Source organism: Macrosteles quadrilineatus, unplaced genomic scaffold (assembly GCF_028750875.1).
Source record: "Macrosteles quadrilineatus isolate MER2022 unplaced genomic scaffold, UCM_ALF_1.0 Scaffold_1__1_contigs__length_201487025, whole genome shotgun sequence".
NCBI lineage: Eukaryota > Metazoa > Arthropoda > Insecta > Hemiptera > Cicadellidae > Macrosteles > Macrosteles quadrilineatus.
Genome location: NW_026542594.1, coordinates 80,918,341 through 80,938,219, shown reverse-complemented (window position 1 = coordinate 80,938,219; position 19,879 = coordinate 80,918,341). Strand labels below are relative to the sequence as shown.

Genomic DNA, 19,879 nt, shown 5'->3' with positions numbered 1-19,879 from the left:
ATATTGGCCAGTTCCAGAGATGCCAATATGGACATGTTGCGTATTTTGAGTGGAGGCATGTATGAGTCTGACATGTTATGTTTGTATGTTACAGGTGCACCACATATTGGCCAGTTCCAGAGATGCCAATATGAACATGTTGCGTATTTCGAGTGGAGGCATGTATGAGTCTGACATGTTATGTTTGTTTGTTACAGGTGCACCACATATTGGCCAGTTCCAGAGATGCCAATATGAACATGTTGCGTGTTTGGGGTGGAGGCATGTATGAGTCTGACATGTTTTATCAAGTTAGTCAATTCACCTTTGCACTCCTAGCTAAAGTACTTATTTGGCATTTTCAAATTTTGAATAGAATAGAATAGATTTATTGGTCATTCAGTATTACACTATAATCACAATAGACTGCTCGACATCTGTTGGTTGACCCGTCGATGAATTCTTCGTTCTTGGCCTTTTTTGCATCACTCAAGGCCCGTTTGTACTGTTATTTGAGGTACTTTACTTTATTTAATAGCTGTTCACTTCGTGATTTTGCATACACACTTTTGCAGAATAAAATCTGATTTTTCATTTTCTCAAGTTCGGGTGTGTACCAATTAGCACATATACGGGGCTTGCTTTTGATTTTAATTTCTTGTAAGGGAAAGCATAATTCAAAAATTGACAAAAAATTTTTAAAAAACTGACAAAACAAATCTTCGGCCGATGCATTATTAGGCTCTTTCAATATGTAATCCCAGTCCAGACTACATAGATGATGTTGGAATTTGATAATATTGTCCAAGGAAAATTTCCTATCTAATTTCATTTTGGGTTTATCAATATTTTCAGCTAGGCCTATTTTAAATTCAAATTGGAGTGCTTTATGGTCAGATAAATTTGGTTGTAGTACCCTGGTGTCACAGTCACTTTGTTGCAAGTCCGTCATGATGTTGTCTAAACAGGCTGAGCCTCGTGTGCGTTGAAAATTGGTACAGTATAAATTATATTGTCTTAAGAGATTCATTAGCTTAATAACACTAGTCTTTTTTGTGGTTACGTCAAAATCTGCGTTTACATCTCCACATATAATTATTCTGCATTTAAAAATAGTTAGAAATCTCAATAAGTCATCTAATATTTTCAAGAATAAATTCACTTTACCATTGGGAGATCTGTATAATTCCAAAATTATGACATTATACTTCAACAACTTAACAGCCGACACCTCAAAGTTTATCTCGTCGCAATACTTCTTAATCAAATCAAATCAAATCAAATATATTTATTTCCATTCGGTACAATAAAGTACAATAGGATAGGTCAGATTGCATTTTACAAATTGTCATGAAGCAAATTAAAGTAGATGTAAATATAAAATTAAACTTAAATTATATAGTATATAGAACAAAACAATTAAACAAACAATTTCTCCTTCAAGCTGGCCTGGAACGTCAATAACAGATAAAATAGAAAATAATTTCTGATAACATCATATCTTAATAAAAAAAGAGAGGATTAGTTTTCAATAATAGTTTTAATGTGAAGAATGATTTATAGAGACTATTAATTAATAGAGTGTGGGGATTTGTATTTAAGTGTATAGAACGATCTAGAAAGCAATTTGGCAAGAAAAAAACTCATTAAGTGAATAAAGTGGGTTTATTAATAACATGTTATAAAACTTTCTCTTGAATTGTTTGACATCATATTTTGAGATAAGGCCAATGAGTTTATTGTAAACCTTTGGAGCTACAACAACATGGCTGTTTATAGATTTTGAGAGCCTGTGGTAGTCAATGGAAGTATGATTTTTATTTCTAGTATTATATCTGTGTTCATGGAATTTTAGTATTTTTGTGTTATTTATTACATATACAGTTAAATCAAAGATATACAGATTAATAATAGTAGGAATTTTCATTGAAACAAAAAGAGGTTTACAATGTTCATCAAGTTCAGATTCAGCGATAACCCTAACGGCTCTTTTTTGGAGAATTAAGATTTCATCCACTCTACTGCAGTTACCTCAGAGAATTAATCCATATCTAATTATTGATTGAAAGTAGGCAAAATAGGCAGTTCTAACAGAATTTGTTTCCAAGCAATGAACCAGGCGTCTTAGGAGAAATATTGTTCTTGATAGTTTTGGTGTTATCTAATCAATGTGAGATCCCCAGGTAAGAGTACTATCTATTTTTATGCCCAAAAATTTCACCGAATTAACTGCGATATTAATATCAGTCCCGCTATTAGGGAGGGGTCTTAGACTGAAAACAACATTCTGTGTTTTACTTTCATTTAAGAGAAACCCATTTGCTTTGAACCAGTCTGATGATGTGGTGAGGGTATTTTTTGATAATAAATTTAGCTGTTCAAAATCATTATTACTGTGAAAAAAGGTTGTATCATCTGCATAAAGAATAGTTGAGGAATTAACTGAATTTGGGAGATCATTAATGCATATTAAAAACAAAAGTGGACCCAGGACCGAACCCTGGGGCACACCCACATTTATTGATATTTCTTGAGACCAGAGACCATCAGTGTAAACCCTTTGTCTTTGATTAGATAAGTAAGATTTTATGAGCTTTAGAGTAGAGCCTGTAATTCCATAGTAATTTAATTTTTTTATTAGGTCACTTGGATTAACACAATCTTGCTAAGAGCCTTGCTAAGATCACAGAAGGTGGCCTGGGCATATGACTTGGTCTCAAAGGAAGAAATAATTTCACGAACTAGTTTGTCTACAGCTTGGACTGTTGATTTGTCCCTTCGAAACCCGAATTGACAATGATTGAAAATTTTATTGTCTTCAAAAAAGGAATAGATTTGATCATGAACTATATTTTCATATATTTTTGAAATTACTGGAATTATTGAAATTGGGCGGTAGCTTAAAGGTTCGTTCCTTGGGCCCTTCTTATGAACTGGGCATATCCTGGATATTTTTAACTGATCTGGAAAGACTCCCTCAATCAATGAAAAATTTATGCAATATGCCAAGGGTACTGAAATACTAGGAATAGTAATTTTTAGACAATTAATTGTTACTCATATTATATACATCACAGCTGTCTGAATTACTAAGTCTTTTAGCAACCCGTATAATATCTTCAGGATTTACAAGTTTCCATTGGAAAAGATCTGGGGTTATAACTGTATTTCTTAGAAAATCACTGGAAGTAAATTTAGTGTTACCAATTTGTTTTTAGCGAATTTCCCTATAGGGAAGTAGCTATTACCGTAGGTGGCATGGTAAGACCTAGACCCGGGACCGATTTACTTTTTCATTTTGATGTCCCCAGAGACCAAAAACACCATTCGTTCAAATTTTTATATATGTATATATATATATATATACTAGTGGCCTATAGGGGCCATAGCCCCTAATTTAGACTACAATAAAAAAACCATACTTATATAAAATGACAAATATTCGAAATAGGCCAATGTTTTTAAAATTATAAATTTTATGTTACTTAAAATTAACAGTGTTTTTTTTTATATCTTGGTTTTCCTTCTGTTGGAGTCGTATATTAGTTGCTTCTGATGTGTCAATGAAATACAATTGTAAAATAGTGATTAAATCAATAACACAACATATTAACAAATGGAATTGTGCACACGGTTTGGCCTGAGCCCGGAGAACGACGAATCAGAGCTGAAACCATACAGCCAAACATTGCACATCTTTTCTAGTTTAAAATTTGAAGATTTGTTTTGTAATCTTACGAATTCTGTTATAGTTTCCATTTTGAGAACCACATGTAAAGGTCAAAATTATTATTAATTATTATGAAGGAAACTCCCCATTTCGTGGTAGTCAGTCAGAAATATCTATGAATTTGTCCCTGAATTGTAAGACTGTAAGGCCCATTTCCCGGAATCTCTTTTTGTGTAGCGGAAAGCGACGCACAGGCCATTGCACTGTTGTATTGCCTTATGTTTTTTATGAAGTTCGAATCATGTAAAAACAGTTCTTTTAGTTCGTCATTTTCTTGTGGTTGTGACATGTCCATTGTGGCAGCATGCGTTGAAATGTCCATTTGCGGCCTCCTCTGCAAAGTGAAATGCGCCACAATGCATGCAAGTGCTTTAAGACCTAGATTGTGAGAAACAACACTCAACTCATTTTCCAGCGTTCTTCTAAAGACAGGTTGTAAAACAGCTTCTGGATTTCTTTCACAGTTAGGCCCTACATGACGTTCTCTTTTGCATTTCTTAAGTCTGTTGAATTCCTGGACACTTCCACGTCTTGCATCCACGTCTAGCAGGTCTTCCCCTACCCTGTCTAGTTACTTCACTCATTTTAAAAACGTAAAACAAAAAAATTAAACACAATTCATTTTGAAACATTATTTACCAACATTGACTTTCGGAATAAATGTAAACATTGAAAATAAATAAGCAACAGCTGATTAGAATGCAGACGTTTTTCAGTCCCCATGCATTTCTTATGGTGGATATTTTACGTTATATCTCGTTTTCTGGCAACTTTATGGGAATTCTGCTATTTTTCCCGAGTCCCTGGGTTCAAGACCTTCAATTTAAGACCTCTCCCACCTTTCTGCGACTTCCCAGACGTCCACAATTTTCTGGTAAAAATTTTGTCTTACAGAATTATATATATAGATATATAGACTTATATATATATATACTAGGGGAAACCCGTCAAAATCGACGGTTACTTTCAAGGCTTACGTTAATGCATCTAACTGCGATAAATTGGGTGAAATATACATCGGTATTTTGAGCATTTAACATTGTTCAAAAAGTTGTAAGTGTAAAAACAATAACAATATTGCGTTAGTTGCCAAATTTGGTTGTTCATTCAATGATTAAAATATTTCCTATCCTGTACGTCATCGGAGTTATTATTAGTATGTTATATGGTATCTCTTCCTTTGGTAGAACCTTTAAAAAGTATTTAAATCGTATTGGTGGATCTTGTAGTTTAACACTTCCGTGACTTCATCAGTGTTTGAGAAAAAATATCTGTTTGTTGAGAAGACACGTTCTAACTTCAAAGGGAGGTATATCCGTTACAGTGTAAGTTTGATTTTCCTTCGTCGCGTAGCGTCAGTTCATATCGTACTTCTGTGCCAATGAATGAACCCTCTAGCATAGTTTTGAGAAATTGACTGTGGGGTTACTGATAAAGCTGGAATTCCTTGACATGGGGGATGTCAGTTAGTTGTCTCGGCCTTATCAATAACATAAAGTTGTCAATATAATCTCTCTATGGAATGTTAGGTGTAGTGGAAAAGAAGTAAAGTTGGCTTTTATTCTTGAACTGTTAGGGGCCTCCTAGTTCATATGATCTTGGCGGCTTCATTGGCAATAAATAATGCAAATGACATAGCAATGGAACATTTCCAAAAAGCAAAAATACTGTCAAATGGCTGTTAAAATACTTTAATCCTTTAATACGTTTTTTTATGGCGACCATTCATAGTAGGTATTTTAAGCCACGTATGAATGGAGATGAGTGTAGGATGAGTGGCGCGATCTTGTAGTCTTGTTAGTGACTAAGGCCGACATTCCTTAGATACAGCTGTTAATTAATAGCCCATACAGCGAATGGCAACCAAGGGACCTACAGTTTATAGTTGAATTGGAAAAATTTTTTTTTCATTGACATTTATGAATTGGTATAATTACCAAGATAGCACTGCGGGTAGTCGTAGTACTCACTCGTGCTGACGTTCAGTACCTCCTAGTAGCTGGATTACAGGACGACACCACCCGTCCCAGTCAAAGGATTATGTGATCTAGTTTAAAAGGAATATGACCTTTCTGTGATGACAATAGCTGCTTAAATAGTATTTTCTCTTTGTACCATATTTTACAGCCAAAATGTCGTGTTATTTTCAATAATGTTACTAATTCAGTGCGCCAAAGTCCGTAATATAGGCAGGTGCAAATAATTTGTCAAGATAGGTACCATTTTAGGCAATGTTTCTAAGTTTGGATTTTATTTGACACAATAAGAGCCGATATTTCTACATAAATATTTGATATTTTGTGGAATAATATGATAACATGTAGGCAAAAGTGGCGAAAAAGGCACATACCAACCCGTACAATAGATATAAGATGGTTCAATAAGAAATAATTTAAGAATTTTTGTGATAAAAGGATTTTCCACTGATTTTGTAATGGAACGTTATATTGCAAAACATGGCATGATAAAAAAGAAAATCAATTTTAAAATCAGAAAATAACATTGCAAATACTTTTTCACCACACTATACCCTATTACCACTATTCACCACTATAATAATGCACACTGATAGTCAACACAACTACAACATTAAAGGTTATGTAAAGAAATAATTTGAGGAATCAGCAAAAATAAAAATAAATAGTTGCTAGGCAACGGCGACAATAACACAATTCTATTGCAATGCTATGGATTTTGATTGTGTATTTAAAATGCATTCATGTTTTAAGTAAGCGGACAGCTGATTTTGCGGCCCCGGCCTGTAAAAACCTGCTCGGTCCCCAAATTTCGATGACAGCTGGTATGGCCAGCAAAACGTAACTTTCAGCCACCAATTAACGTATGTAATACAGCCAAAAACATCATAGTGTGGTGAAAATACTTATTTGGTAGAATTCAACTCCCAATAAATATGTGTTGTTTGAAATACAATTTAAAAATGAACAGCTGTTTCATTAAAATTATTATTCTCATGGCCAAAATGTAAATAACTTTGTGGAGGGATCTTTAAAGGCTTCTGGGACAGAGTCCTAAGGGATTTTGCTTAGTTTATCTTTTGATAACTCATCTACAGACCAAGACCTTTCTTTGGACACCTCTACCAAGTTTCTACGCCCAACCGTTCTCTCAAATTAGTGGGGACAAAGTGTCCAATCAAATATTTAGATTCCCCCATGTTAATCTTATGGGAGAAACTCCAACTTTGATGGCCTGTGGGGCAAAGCCCGAGAATTTTTACTACATGAATTGGTGAAAGGGGGCGTCTACACAAAAAGTACTTTATTTTGACACGTCGTTTGTAAAAATCCGTCCATTAGTAACGGAGGAGTAGTGTTTTCTAGAAATCGCCTTCACGTATTATATATAAGGATATACGTCCGTGAACGCGATAACTTGAGTAATTTTTGTCCGATTTTGATGAAATTTGGTTTGAAGGTGTAAAGCAGGATAAACTTGAATGAGTTCGCGAACCAGCACGATCGGACCATGGGAACGGGGCTTTACGGGGGGTTTTATGGGGTAAAAATTGGTTTTTCTCACTTTTGACCCTCAAAACACAAAATTTCCTGATTTCTCTTTAGACCGTTTTAAAGAGCTTAAAAAAACAAATAATTTAGTATATAAAAGTATTTTTATTCGATTATTAGTAACGAAGAAAATTAAAACAAAATTGTAAATTTAAAATTCCCATGTTATTCTTATGGAGAATATTGTCAAATGTTGTAGTTTGCTTGTTTATGGATATATTTTGATCAAACTTGGCAAATTTATTTATTTTGTACTAAGCTATCAATATTTTACTCAAAAACACACTTTATTAGTTTCCTTGTTGCAGCAAACCTAGGTACTTGTTAAACATAATGTTATTAAAATATATTTAACTGAAAATCAATTCAGACAAATGGAAATTCGCTTAGTCGGCAGGTTTGCTGCGGCGGGGGTATTTAATATTAGCGAATTTCCCTATAGGGAAGTAGCTATTACCGTAGGTGGCATGGTAAGACCTAGACCCGGGACCGATTTACTTTTTCATTTTGATGTCCCCAGAGGCCAAAAACACCATTCGTTCAAATTTTTATATATGTATATATATATATATATATATATAGACTTATATATATATATATACGTCCGTGAACGCGATAACTTGAGTAATTTTTGTCCGATTTTGATGAAATTTGGTTTGAAGGTGTAAAGCAGGATAAACTTGAATGAGTTCGCGAACCAGCACGATCGGACCATGGGAACGGGGCTTTACGGGGGGTTTTATGGGGTAAAAATTGGTTTTTCTCACTTTTGACCCTCAAAACACAAAATTTCCTGATTTCTCTTTAGACCGTTTTAAAGAGCTTAAAAAAACAAATAATTTAGTATATAAAAGTATTTTTATTCGATTATTAGTAACGAAGAAAATTAAAACAAAATTGTAAATTTAAAATTCCCATGTTATTTTTATGGAGAATATTGTCAAATGTTGTAGTTTGCTTGTTTATGGATATATTTTGATCAAACTTGGCAAATTTATTTATTTTGTACTAAGCTATCAATATTTTACTCAAAAACACACTTTATTAGTTTCCTTGTTGCAGCAAACCTAGGTACTTGTTAAACATAATGTTATTAAAATATATTTAACTGAAAATCAATTCAGACAAATGGAAATTCGCTTAGTCGGCAGGTTTGCTGCGGCGGGGGTATTTAATATTAGCGAATTTCCCTATAGGGAAGTAGCTATTACCGTAGGTGGCATGGTAAGACCTAGACCCGGGACCGATTTACTTTTTCATTTTGATGTCCCCAGAGGCCAAAAACACCATTCGTTCAAATTTTTATATATGTATATATATATATATATATAGACTTATATATATATATATATATACGTCCGTGAACGCGATAACTTGAGTAATTTTTGTCCGATTTTGATGAAATTTGGTTTGAAGGTGTAAGGCAGGATAAACTTGAATGAGTTCGCGAACCAGCACGATCGGACCATGGGAACGGGGCTTTACGGGGGGTTTTATGGGGTAAAAATTGGTTTTTCTCACTTTTGACCCTCAAAACACAAAATTTCCTGATTTCTCTTTAGACCGTTTTAAAGAGCTTAAAAAAACAAATAATTTAGTATATAAAAGTATTTTTATTCGATTATTAGTAACGAAGAAAATTAAAACAAAATTGTAAATTTAAAATTCCCATGTTATTCTTATGGAGAATATTGTCAAATGTTGTAGTTTGCTTGTTTATGGATATATTTTGATCAAACTTGGCAAATTTATTTATTTTGTACTAAGCTATCAATATTTTACTCAAAAACACACTTTATTAGTTTCCTTGTTGCAGCAAACCTAGGTACTTGTTAAACCTAATGTTATTAAAATATATTTAACTGAAAATCAATTCAGACAAATGGAAATTCGCTTAGTCGGCAGGTTTGCTGCGGCGGGGGTATTTAATATTTGCTACACTTTCTACAAAAAAGGTATTAAAGACATCAGGTACAATGTGATGGTTGTTTGCTTTATGTAAACCACAACTATGAGTTTTAATTATGTTCCAGGCCGCTTTACATTTATTTTTACTTTCTTCGATATATTTGGCATTATACACCTTTTTAGCCTTATACAAAGATTGCCTGTACTTTTTTTTATAATCATTTAAATAATTCATAAGATTTAAAACTGGCTGGCTGGAAGTTTTCAGCAGGCTCTTCAGAAACATAATTCTTTCCTTAATAGCTTTTAAGTCCTTGGTGAACCAACCAGATTTTTTGTTTACTTTACTTTTATGAAGTTTATTTTTTTTTTACAGAAAATTGCAATAGGTTGTTAATTATTGTGTTAAAAAGCGTATCAAAGGCTTGTTGTGAATCTGTGAAGCAGTTACCAAAGAACTGTTTTTCCCAATTATAAGACAAGAGGCTTAAGTTAATTTTTTCAAAAGCAGACTTAGGAACCACAAAATCTATACATTTACCTCTCTCATCATCGATTGGGTTGTCTCTAATTTTTTGAGATGGGGGTTTATTTTTCCTAAACTCCATTCCTACTAAAATACCATCATGATCAGAAAAGGGAAACTTAAATATCCTGCAAAACTTAACCTGGCCTTGTGGGCAATTAGCAAAAAAATTATCCAAACAATCTTTTCCTCTGGATGGGCTGAAATTATAACAATAAAAATTATATTGCTTTAAAAGGTTAAGAAAACATTTTGATGTTTTTTTGCCTTTAAGTACATCAAAATTCTCATTGAAATCACCTGTTACAACAGTCACATAGGTTTTCCACTGAGAGATTGAAAACAAAAACTTATCTAATATGTCAAGGAAAATTTTAGGGTTGCCAGCAGTTGAGTGATACAATGCAACAACAATTAATTTGAGCTCATCAATAATAATTGCTGTTATTTCAAAATTAAACTCATCATAAAAGTCTATCACATCAATAGGTCTACTTTGGAAGTTATTTAGGACAAATATCAAAGAACCACCTCGGATATGGTTGGTTCTACAGCTTGCACCAGCGCAGTAAAACCCCTTTGGTGATGAGAGATCAACAACATTAGCATCGAGCCAGTGCTCAGTTAGACAAATAAAAGCTAAATTAGGTTGATTATTAATAAAACTTTCAAGTACTGACGTCTTACTATTTATACCTTGTATATTAAGTGTAAGAAACTGAATGATATTGTTTTCTGAGTTAACTTTACTACTACCCTGATAAGTTATTGATCTAAAAAATTTCTGCTCGGTATCTTATTAACTAGACTACTTTCGTTATTACATTGCATTTTTGCAGCACACTCTTTAAGATTTGGGCTCATATTACTGCCACTTAGCACTTTACTCTGCTTTTGTTTCACATTTTCTTGATCACTTTCTTGACCACTATCTGCCTGTATCCCGCCAACCACTTCGTTGTACTGCAGATGTCCAGGGACAACTCTAGGTGTTGTAGGGTTCACACATACTGAACTCGATTGTGGCTGTAGTGATAGAGCTGAACCATAATGTTGAGTCTGAGCTATGATGTTAGAAGCGCTGTGCGAAGGCTGGGCAGGGGTGTTGGAAGTGCTCTGTGAAGGCTGGGCAGGGGTGTTAGGAGTGTTGTTTGAGTGACAGGCTGGAGTAGTTAAAGAGACTGTATAAACTGGAGATGAAGCAGGTGACCAACCCCTGAAGGGACTACTATCACTCAGATAAGAAAGATTAAATGCTTCCTGTGTTAACACCTCACTTGCACTCCCATTGGCCTTTGACCCCCCCACATCACTGATCACTGCCGCTGCAGGTGTATGGCATTCAGATGTCAAGGAACTGCTACTGATGTCAATGGTATTTTCATCCAACAGTGTGAGGTTGGGCTGAACATGTTGCAGAGTGGGTTTGCTGTTTATCTCAGGTAGTGAAGTCATGTCTGTTGGTGATGGTAATGTGTCCGTTGGTGGTGGTGATGATGTTGGCTCTGATCTTGGAAGTGCATTGTAATTTGGAGACAGTTGTGTAGGGTACTGTGCACCAATTAAATTATGCAGCTTTTTTACAAAAGTGGTATGTGGAATTCCCCGTCTCAATCTTTGCCTTGAAGTATCATCCGCTGTCACAACAATTACAGATGCACCAGTGTCATTGATGAAATCGAATAAGTTATCTATAAAGTGAGATGGACTGATGCAATCACGTACACAGCCTAGCGGCGAGCAGATCAATGTCTTAAATTTGTTTGTTTTAAAATCAGCAGCCAATTGTTTAAAAACTGAGTTATATGTTTCTCTGTAGTTTAGATGGTTGTTGGCATTTAAGAAATATTTTGGTTTAGTGACCAGTCCATACACAGCAACACCATTGGAAGAATTCTGACGTGTTAAATTCCTATCGCAGTAGTCAGTTACCGTGGGCTTACCAAATCTCTTTGCAAAAACTACAGCCACTCCTTCACTCATGTGTTTAGGAGATTGGAAATCAGCGGAGATGCAGTGAGCGAAAGTGACATCGGATCTTTTACAATACTCAGTGATGACATCATCCATTTCAGCTACTTTGATTGTGACATTTTTAGGAGAAAATGTAGACAGAGTTTTCATGGTAGTTCTAATTTCTTTAAGAACTAGGTCTGCTATTCTTCTACATAGAACACGTTTGCCAAACTTGTTCAAGTGATGGCCGTGCCCAGTAAATAAAGATCTTTTAAAGTCACTAATGTCAATCAAGTTTAAGTTTGAATGTTTTAACTCCATATTGACCTTATAGATTTCCCGATTAATTAGGCTGTTCCATGGAAGATCATGTCTGTGTGGTTGAGTGACATAAACAATGTTGGTATGTTTATTTTTAGCAGCAAATTCATTAAAACTTTTTGCTATCTCCTTAGCTGACTCTCTGTTTGAGTAGGTGACATCATTTAAATTGTTCGCACCTGAAATAACAATCACTGTGTCATTGGTGGAAAAGTCACGGGCCATGTTTTTCACGTTATTTAAAACATAGTCAACTGTTGCACCAGAGTTAGCGCAGGTGAAAGTGTCATAAGATTGAGGTAACAATGGTCCCAACAGGTTGCTGAGATCCTTGCCATGGCTATCAGAAAATATGTGAATTTTTTGTTTGTTTTTTAAGCGACAGTTATCAGCCATGGTTTTATCAGTTGCTGTTTGTACTTCAATGTTAACTTTCTTCTTCTTGTTTTTGTCAGGGGTGGGTTTCAACTGATTGAGTTTACTTTTCTTGGGGCTATGTAATTTATTTTGGGTTACTGAAGGCTGTGAGCCTGATTGGTTCTGGGATAAGTCATTATGAGCCGCTTCAAATAAGACGGAATATCTATTGTTTAATGCAAGTTGCGGCAGATTTTGTGTAGCAGCATTGGAGCATTTAGTGACTTTGTTGGATTTTTCCAAAAATCCGGGCTTTTCAGGTCTAATAATTAAAGACGAGAGAGTTTTTTCATCAATAATTTTTTCATCCAGAATATATGCCAGCAAACACCTTTTTTCTATGCAGTCTACTTCGTCATATAGAGGAATGGTTAAATCAGTGAAACATTCACGTTGAAGACACATTTTGATGATATATTCAACACCTAGGATGAGATAAATCCCACAATCATAGGAATTGTTCTGATGAGGGCCATTTACAATCTTGAATTCGTACTCAATGTTTGGCATGAGAAAGTTGGTTAGTTTACTTGCAATTAACTTGCTTTGCTCAATGTTATGTTGTGGAATTGAATCATATGAATAAAAACATTTTAACTCTTTGTTATATACAAGTAGACTCCAGTGAGTTCCACTTTCACTTTCAAAGTTAGTTGAATTATTCACAGGAATAATTATTACATTCTTGTCTCTCAAGTTCAAGGGTTCTAGGAGATGGTCGGTATTTATCAATGACTTTAAAGCGTGCGCTATTAAAGGATTCAAAATGTAGATGCTGGAGTTGGAACCTAGTACATGGTTGTTTAACTTATCAAAATATTTAGTCAAATGTTCATCAGTCAGCCAAACCGGTTGTGATACATCATTTTGCAACTTAGCATTCATCTTATTCAAGGATTCGTTCAATGACAAAATCTGATTATTTGCCTCAAGTAGTTTAGCCTGTAATTCGTTACATTTTTGCTCAAACCTATTTAATTCTTCCCTGTGTTTTTCAGAGTTTGTATTCCTTTCTGTACCGGTATCCTTTGTAATCTTACCACCAATATTACTAGCATTTTTTACATTGCTTTTTGGTGTACTCTTTTCTTGATTTGAACTAGTACTATCAGTTCTTTTTTGAAAATAAGAACGGGTTTTTATACCTGGGCTTATTTTTGATTTAGCCAAAACAGTTTTATTTTGAATGGTCATTTTTAATGTAAAACAACTTAAAATTCAAAAACATAAGCCTATATAATAAGAGGTCTGTAGAAATCTTATAAATATTTTACATTATTAGTTTATGTAATTCTCTTCAGGTATAAACATGGTTTCAGATGTTATGAGTAATAATTGTTTACCGTTGTGGTAACAATATTAACTGAATTAATAGACTCTTGTTATCCTTTCACAGAGAGCAGTAAACAAGCAGCAAGCCAATCTCTCAAAGTTATAACTAGGATACAAAGGAAACAAGTCTTATCAGTGATAAGAGTTCCAGGCCTTTGACCTAGGCTGAAATGTTTAAGGCTAATCAGTTTGTGAAATACCACCTTGGCAATAGCTTGGATACCTCTAGTACATAATGCAGTTTGTTTTTGATGATTATATTATATTGTTGTATCCAAAACCTCTTCTTTTATATAAACTATTATTAAGTAAAGTGCATTGGTAAGTTCCTCTATAATCCGCTTGTAGGTATATCCTTATATTACTTGCCTGTAATAATATTCCGCTTCTTAATAATATTTACTAGTCCTCTAATAGGTATTCAGTTTTCAATAGCCTTATTTCAACAGCTTTTTAACACATTGTCCAATAAAATAAAAATATTTAAAAATTGTTTGAAAGTAAAAGATAGGTTAACTTCATCCAGTTGGTAATTTAAGATCAGTTATATTTTCTGTATTAAAGACTATTTTTTTAAACTTACTTATTTAAAATATTTTTAAGCACTATTAAAAAACACTTTGATTCTTTTTTCAAACTAAATACATTTAAAACCACTTTAATAAGACTTTATAAAGCAGGTTTGTAGTGCCTGTCAATTCAGGTGCATGTTCAGGAAATAGCTGCTCAAAAGACTGCAAAAAAGGCTGCTTTAACATTAATTTCTTCAGTCAACAATGTTTTGGCTACAGGCTACAAACACACAAACTCCCCCTCTGATATGTTCCCTTCTACAAAAAGTAGTTGCTAAGTAGTAGCCTTCTGGAGCATGAAAGCTTATTTCATCAGCACCACACCAATGTTCACTAAAACATAAAACTGAGAAAGATTTGTCTTTCAATAAAACTTCTATTTCCATTACCTTTTCTCTTAAGCCTTGTATATTCATATAAAAAATACTTCTAGTGTCTAGGCCTACAGGTGGTTTAGTATTATTTACAAAATTTAGCCTAAGTCCTCCTGTACTAACCTTGATGATCTGATTTTGCTTTCCAACTCCAAGTTTCCAAGTTTTTTGACCCGGTAGCTTCTGATGATTTAGCTTTGTCTATTTCAGGCGTAGAAAATCCCTTAAAATCAGTGACACTTGTATTCACGTCCAGGCTAATGTTTCTTTCTTCTTCATTTACCATTGTGGGACATTCATTTTGCTCCTCAATAGGCCTATTTACAGTATTTACAGTTGCCTTGAGTTGGTTGAGGTGGTGAAATATTGACTAAGCAAACATTCTGGAAAATTTTTTCTTGCCCGTATGGTTTAAGTGTAGTCCATGATTGGTATGGTCCATCTTATTGAAAAGAGTTTTCTTAGCAGTCACGATATTTGTGCACCCAGATTTGTTTAGGCTTTCTAACTTTACATTTAGGCTGTGATTCATTTCTTTTATTTCTTTGTTCATGTTCATGCCACCTTTGTCAAATCTTAGGGGTATTCCACTAATGAGAATGTTAGTAGTCTTGGCGGTTTGAACAAGCTCGTCGATTCCAAATTGTGTTATATCAGGTTTAATTGACTTTACTGTATGGTTAATAGGGTTACTATATGTTGTAAATAAAGACAAGAGTAACCAAAATGTGGCTTTTATTCATTATAAAAATCAGCCATAATGTTGTTGTTTACAAAAACTCTAAAACATTAATATACAAAATAAAACATATGATTAAGAAACAGGCTTTAAACATTAAAAATCATCACATTCTCCCCCACTAGTTTTTCAAATAGGTGTAGCAGACATAATCTTTAAGATAGGCTGGAGGTCTGGCATTTCTCCTTGGACGAATCCTATCCAAGGGCATCTCTTCAGCTGGAGCTCCAGATGATGTTGGATCAGGATTGTTTTGTGTTTCTAGAACTTCCTGTTGATAACAATCGTCAGCATTGAACTCGTGATCATCCTCACGTTGATCGTTTGTACACTCATCAGATGTATTCTCACTAGTTGGTAGTCCAGCAGGCGCAAGATGCCTTAGTGATACTTGGGACTCGGAACCATCTTCCCTCCTAATTAAAGCATATTGAGGATTTGCTTCTAGGAGATCTTCTCGTTCTACTAGGTCATCGTATTTACTTGTACGGACACATTTCATCATCAATACTGGACCAGGGCTAGTCAGCCATGAAGGTAGGGATTCTCCGTTTGTGGTTCTGCGACTATGATTGAAAAATCTCTCATGAGGTGTACAATTAGTCACAGTACACAATAGGAATCTGACAGAGTGAAGTGCCTCGCGCAGCACATCTTCCCATGAGGTAACTGGCAGGTTATGTGTTTTCAGTGCAAGAAGAATGGTTCTCCATATAGTTCCGTTAAATCTTTCAATCTGGGAATTTCCTCTCGGTTTGCATGGAGTCGTGCGACTAGTTGCCACTCCGTAGTTGTGTAGAAAATTTGTCAGCTCACGTGACATAAATGAAGCTCCTCGATCAGAGTGTACGAAGGCAGGAGCCCCAAACATTTAAAATAGATTCAAAAAACAAGTAATTACTGTCGCAGAACTCATATCTTTACAAGGATATGCGAAAACAAATCTTGAGTACTCATCCACCATTGTTAATAGGTATCTATTCCTGGTCTTTGATTGCAGAGGACCTTTGAAATCAATGTTCAGTCTTTCGAAAGGAGTTGTAGCCTTTATCAGTTTCCCTTGAAAACGATGGAATCTTGGCTTTATTTCAGCGCACGTTTGACACGCAGATGTCATTCTTTTGACATCGTTGAGAGAGTAGTTTAAGTTTTTACTCTTTATCCAATGAAACGTTCTGGTAATCCCTGGATGACACAGGGATTTGTGGAGTTCAAGAAGTTTTGCACTATCTGAGTGTACTGAACACACTCGTGACAATGCATCTGCCTTTTCATTATCTTTTCCAGGGCGATAAAAAATGTCGTACTGGTAAGGTGCAAGTTCAAGGCGCCATCTCATTACTTTGTCATTTTTTATTCGACTTGTATGCCTCCTATCAAACACAAACGAAAGAGCTTGCTGATCAGTATACAGTTTGAATTCTCTTCCAATGAGGAATGGTTTCCATTTTCTGAGGGCTTCAACGATTGCAGTGGCTTCCTTTTCAACGGCCAGATACAATTTCTCAGATTTTTTTAAAGTCCTGGAGAAAAAAGCTATCGGTCTATTATTTTGACTCAAGGTTGCTGCCAGAGCTACATATGAAGCGTCCGTTTCCACCACCAGCGGTTCTTGTCCATTTCTTGGTGTAATAAGTGCATTGGCGATGTCTAGCTTCAGACTTTCAAAGTCTCTAACCGCTTCATGTGACAATGGGAATGACCTAACTTGAGTCAGATTCCTTATTCTGTCTGAAAATCTGTGGATCCATTTCGAATAGTGGGCGAAAAATCCCAAAACTCGCTTCAATGCAGTCTGATCCTTTGGTACTGGAAGTTCCATGAGTGATTGTAATCTATCTGGATCAGGGCGGATAGACTTATAGGAAACCAAATGCCCCAACAGTGTAATTGATGTTTGATTGAACTTGCTCTTTTCTTCATTTATTACTAGTCCATACTTGTTCAGAGCTTCTAAGAATTTTCTTAAATTTGTATCATGGTCCAATTGGTCCTTCCCACAGACAGTCAGGTCATCGAAATACGCATAAACGCCCTTTAAATTTTCGTTTCCTATAGGCCTAATCTGATCCATAGTCTTTTGGAAACAGGCCACTCCATTAATCACACCGAATGGAATTCTTCTAAATTGGAACAGGCGACCAGCGGCCTCAAAAGCTGTATATGGGTTTTCATCTTCACAGATAGGTATTTGATGATAAGCTTGTTTGAGATCAATTGCACTGAATACTTTATTGGTTGCTACTGTTGTCACGAGGTCGTCTATATTCGGTAGTGGATAGGCATCAAGTAGAGTGAACTTGTTTATAGTTTGTGAATAGTCCCCTACCATACGTTTCTTTCCTTTGTCATTTGTTACAACCAGTACTTGAGCTCTCCAGGGGGATGAGCTTGGCTCTATAATCCCTTCTGTCAACAGTCTATCTACTTCTTGTTTTATGAAGTGCATGTCCTCTTGTGAATAACGTCGAGACTTGGTCGCAATCGGTTTGCAGTCACAAGTTAAATTACAGAAAAGTTTTGGGGGATCAACAGGAGCACACCATAAGGGGAGGTTTTTTACCCCCAAACCAAACTTGTACATTTGAGTGTAGCTTCATAACATCATGTCCAATGAGTACATCAGCGCATAGTTCTTCAAGGACCGTCAACTTTAAATCATTTTATTTATGTCCCAGCAAACTTAAACTGACTTTAACATACCCTTGAACGATTGACTTCAAATTGGACGCAGCTAGAGATACTTGTCCCTTTTCTTTATACATCCTCAATTTATTCAACTTGAGAAAATTTAAGTTAATAAAGCTTGATGTACTCCCTGTATCAATTAGGCAACGTGCTTTGAGGCCATTTACATCAGCTTCAACTAAAGAATCATTTAATAGCGATGTATTGGCTGCAGTTGCAATTAAGGCGGCAGATGTTCCAGAATTCTTTTGATTTGTTTTAACATTCTGGGCTATACTTACTTTACACACTTTTGCATAGTGACCCACCTTTCTACATTTTCCACACGTTGCTTCTCGTGCAGGACAACGATCTCTGGAATGTCGGTCGAATCCAAAAAAAATAACACTTCCCAGAAACCTTTTTTACAGCTGAAACCTTGTCTATAGTCTCTCCTTCACCTGTAGTTGAGCGAGAATCACACTGACATTTCTGTTTTGTCTCAGCTACTGCACAAGTTTGCATTCCGTATTCAACTTGTTTATAATGATCAACTTGAGCTTGGGCCATTTCGAGTGCTCTTGACTGCTTAACTGGGCCAGTTAAGTCTAATGTTTTGTTCTCAAATAATCGCTGTCAGATGTACGATGAAGATAAGCCATTTATAAAGGTGTCACGTACATAGTGTTCCTTGTACTGAGCTGTGTTCACTGCATCAAATACGCAATCTTGGCTTAAAAGTTTGAGTTCAGTTACATAGTGATCGATGCTCGCTCCTTGCTGTTGTCTTCTTGTCATTAGCAAATATCGTGAAAATATTTCATTTTTTTTGTTTTAAATAAATTGAGTTCAATGTTTTAATAGCATCTTCATATGTCTCTGCATCTTTCATGTAATGAAATGAAATGAAATGTCTTTATTGCTTTTAACATCATATAACATGCATTGCAATCGTCAAAATACTTAGATTATAAAATAAGTAGCATATCATACAGTGCAAACCATGCAACAAAAAAAAAAACTCAAACTTGTATCTAAAAACTTTGAAAGATAGTCTATTATTCAACACTTTCAGTTTATCTTTCGTATCAGTTAGTTCTGTTATGGCTAGAAAATCTTGTAATGTATGTAACCATATCCATGCGTCTATTCTTCATTTGCAGTTGGAGATTCAGGATCAACCTCAAAATCTTTCTGGTTTAAGAAATGTAATCTTCTCCATACTGATGTAGCACTAGCTAAACTTATAATGAATAAAATTGTTGTAAAATAAAGACAAGAGTAACCAAAATGTGGCTTTTATTCATTATAAAAATCAGCCATAATGTTGTTGTTTACAAAAACTCTAAAACATTAATATACAAAATAAAACATATGATTAAGAAACAGGCTTTAAACATTAAATATCATCACACTATAGAAATCATTTGACCTAGCCTGAACTATTAAGACATCTCTGTCAGATAATTGTTGGCAATGGTTACTGACCTCTTTGACGACTTCATTGAATCCTGCATTTGGTTTGAAGATGGTTGTTACATTAAACTGAACGCCCAGTTCCTCTTGAAGTTGACTACTACACCCCCTTCCATGACTATCTGCCAGTAACAGAACTTTTCTTTTTTCACTTTTCGAAACACTTTTATTGAGCATTTGTTTAAAAGTCCTGTGATTTCCCCTCACCGTTTGTTGGTTGGTTAGGTTAGGTCCCTGTCTCGAGACTGTTGTACCCGTTACTACAGAATTAGTTTCTTCCAAGTTTGTTAGGGCATTAAAGCGGTTAGTTAGAGGCAGGTTCCACTCTGCAGCGGTCCAATTTCTACTGTTTTTA

The 19,879-nt window shown here is 35.1% G+C and overlaps 1 protein-coding gene across 6 annotated transcripts in view; it reads left to right on the top strand.

The window, feature by feature from the left end:
- The window catches only part of LOC128983669 (beta-mannosidase), a 254,706-nt gene that overhangs the window by 155,155 nt on the left and 79,672 nt on the right, over positions 1 to 19,879 (top strand). For 5 of the 6 annotated variants that reach the window (XM_054403053.1, XM_054403051.1, XM_054403056.1 and 2 more), the window contains one exon: positions 198 to 290. The exons of the other annotated variant lie outside the window; for it this stretch is intronic. In XM_054403053.1, the coding sequence (XP_054259028.1) occupies positions 198 to 290 (93 nt within the window). The remainder of the gene's footprint in view (positions 1 to 197; positions 291 to 19,879) is intronic. 6 annotated transcript variants of the gene reach the window in all.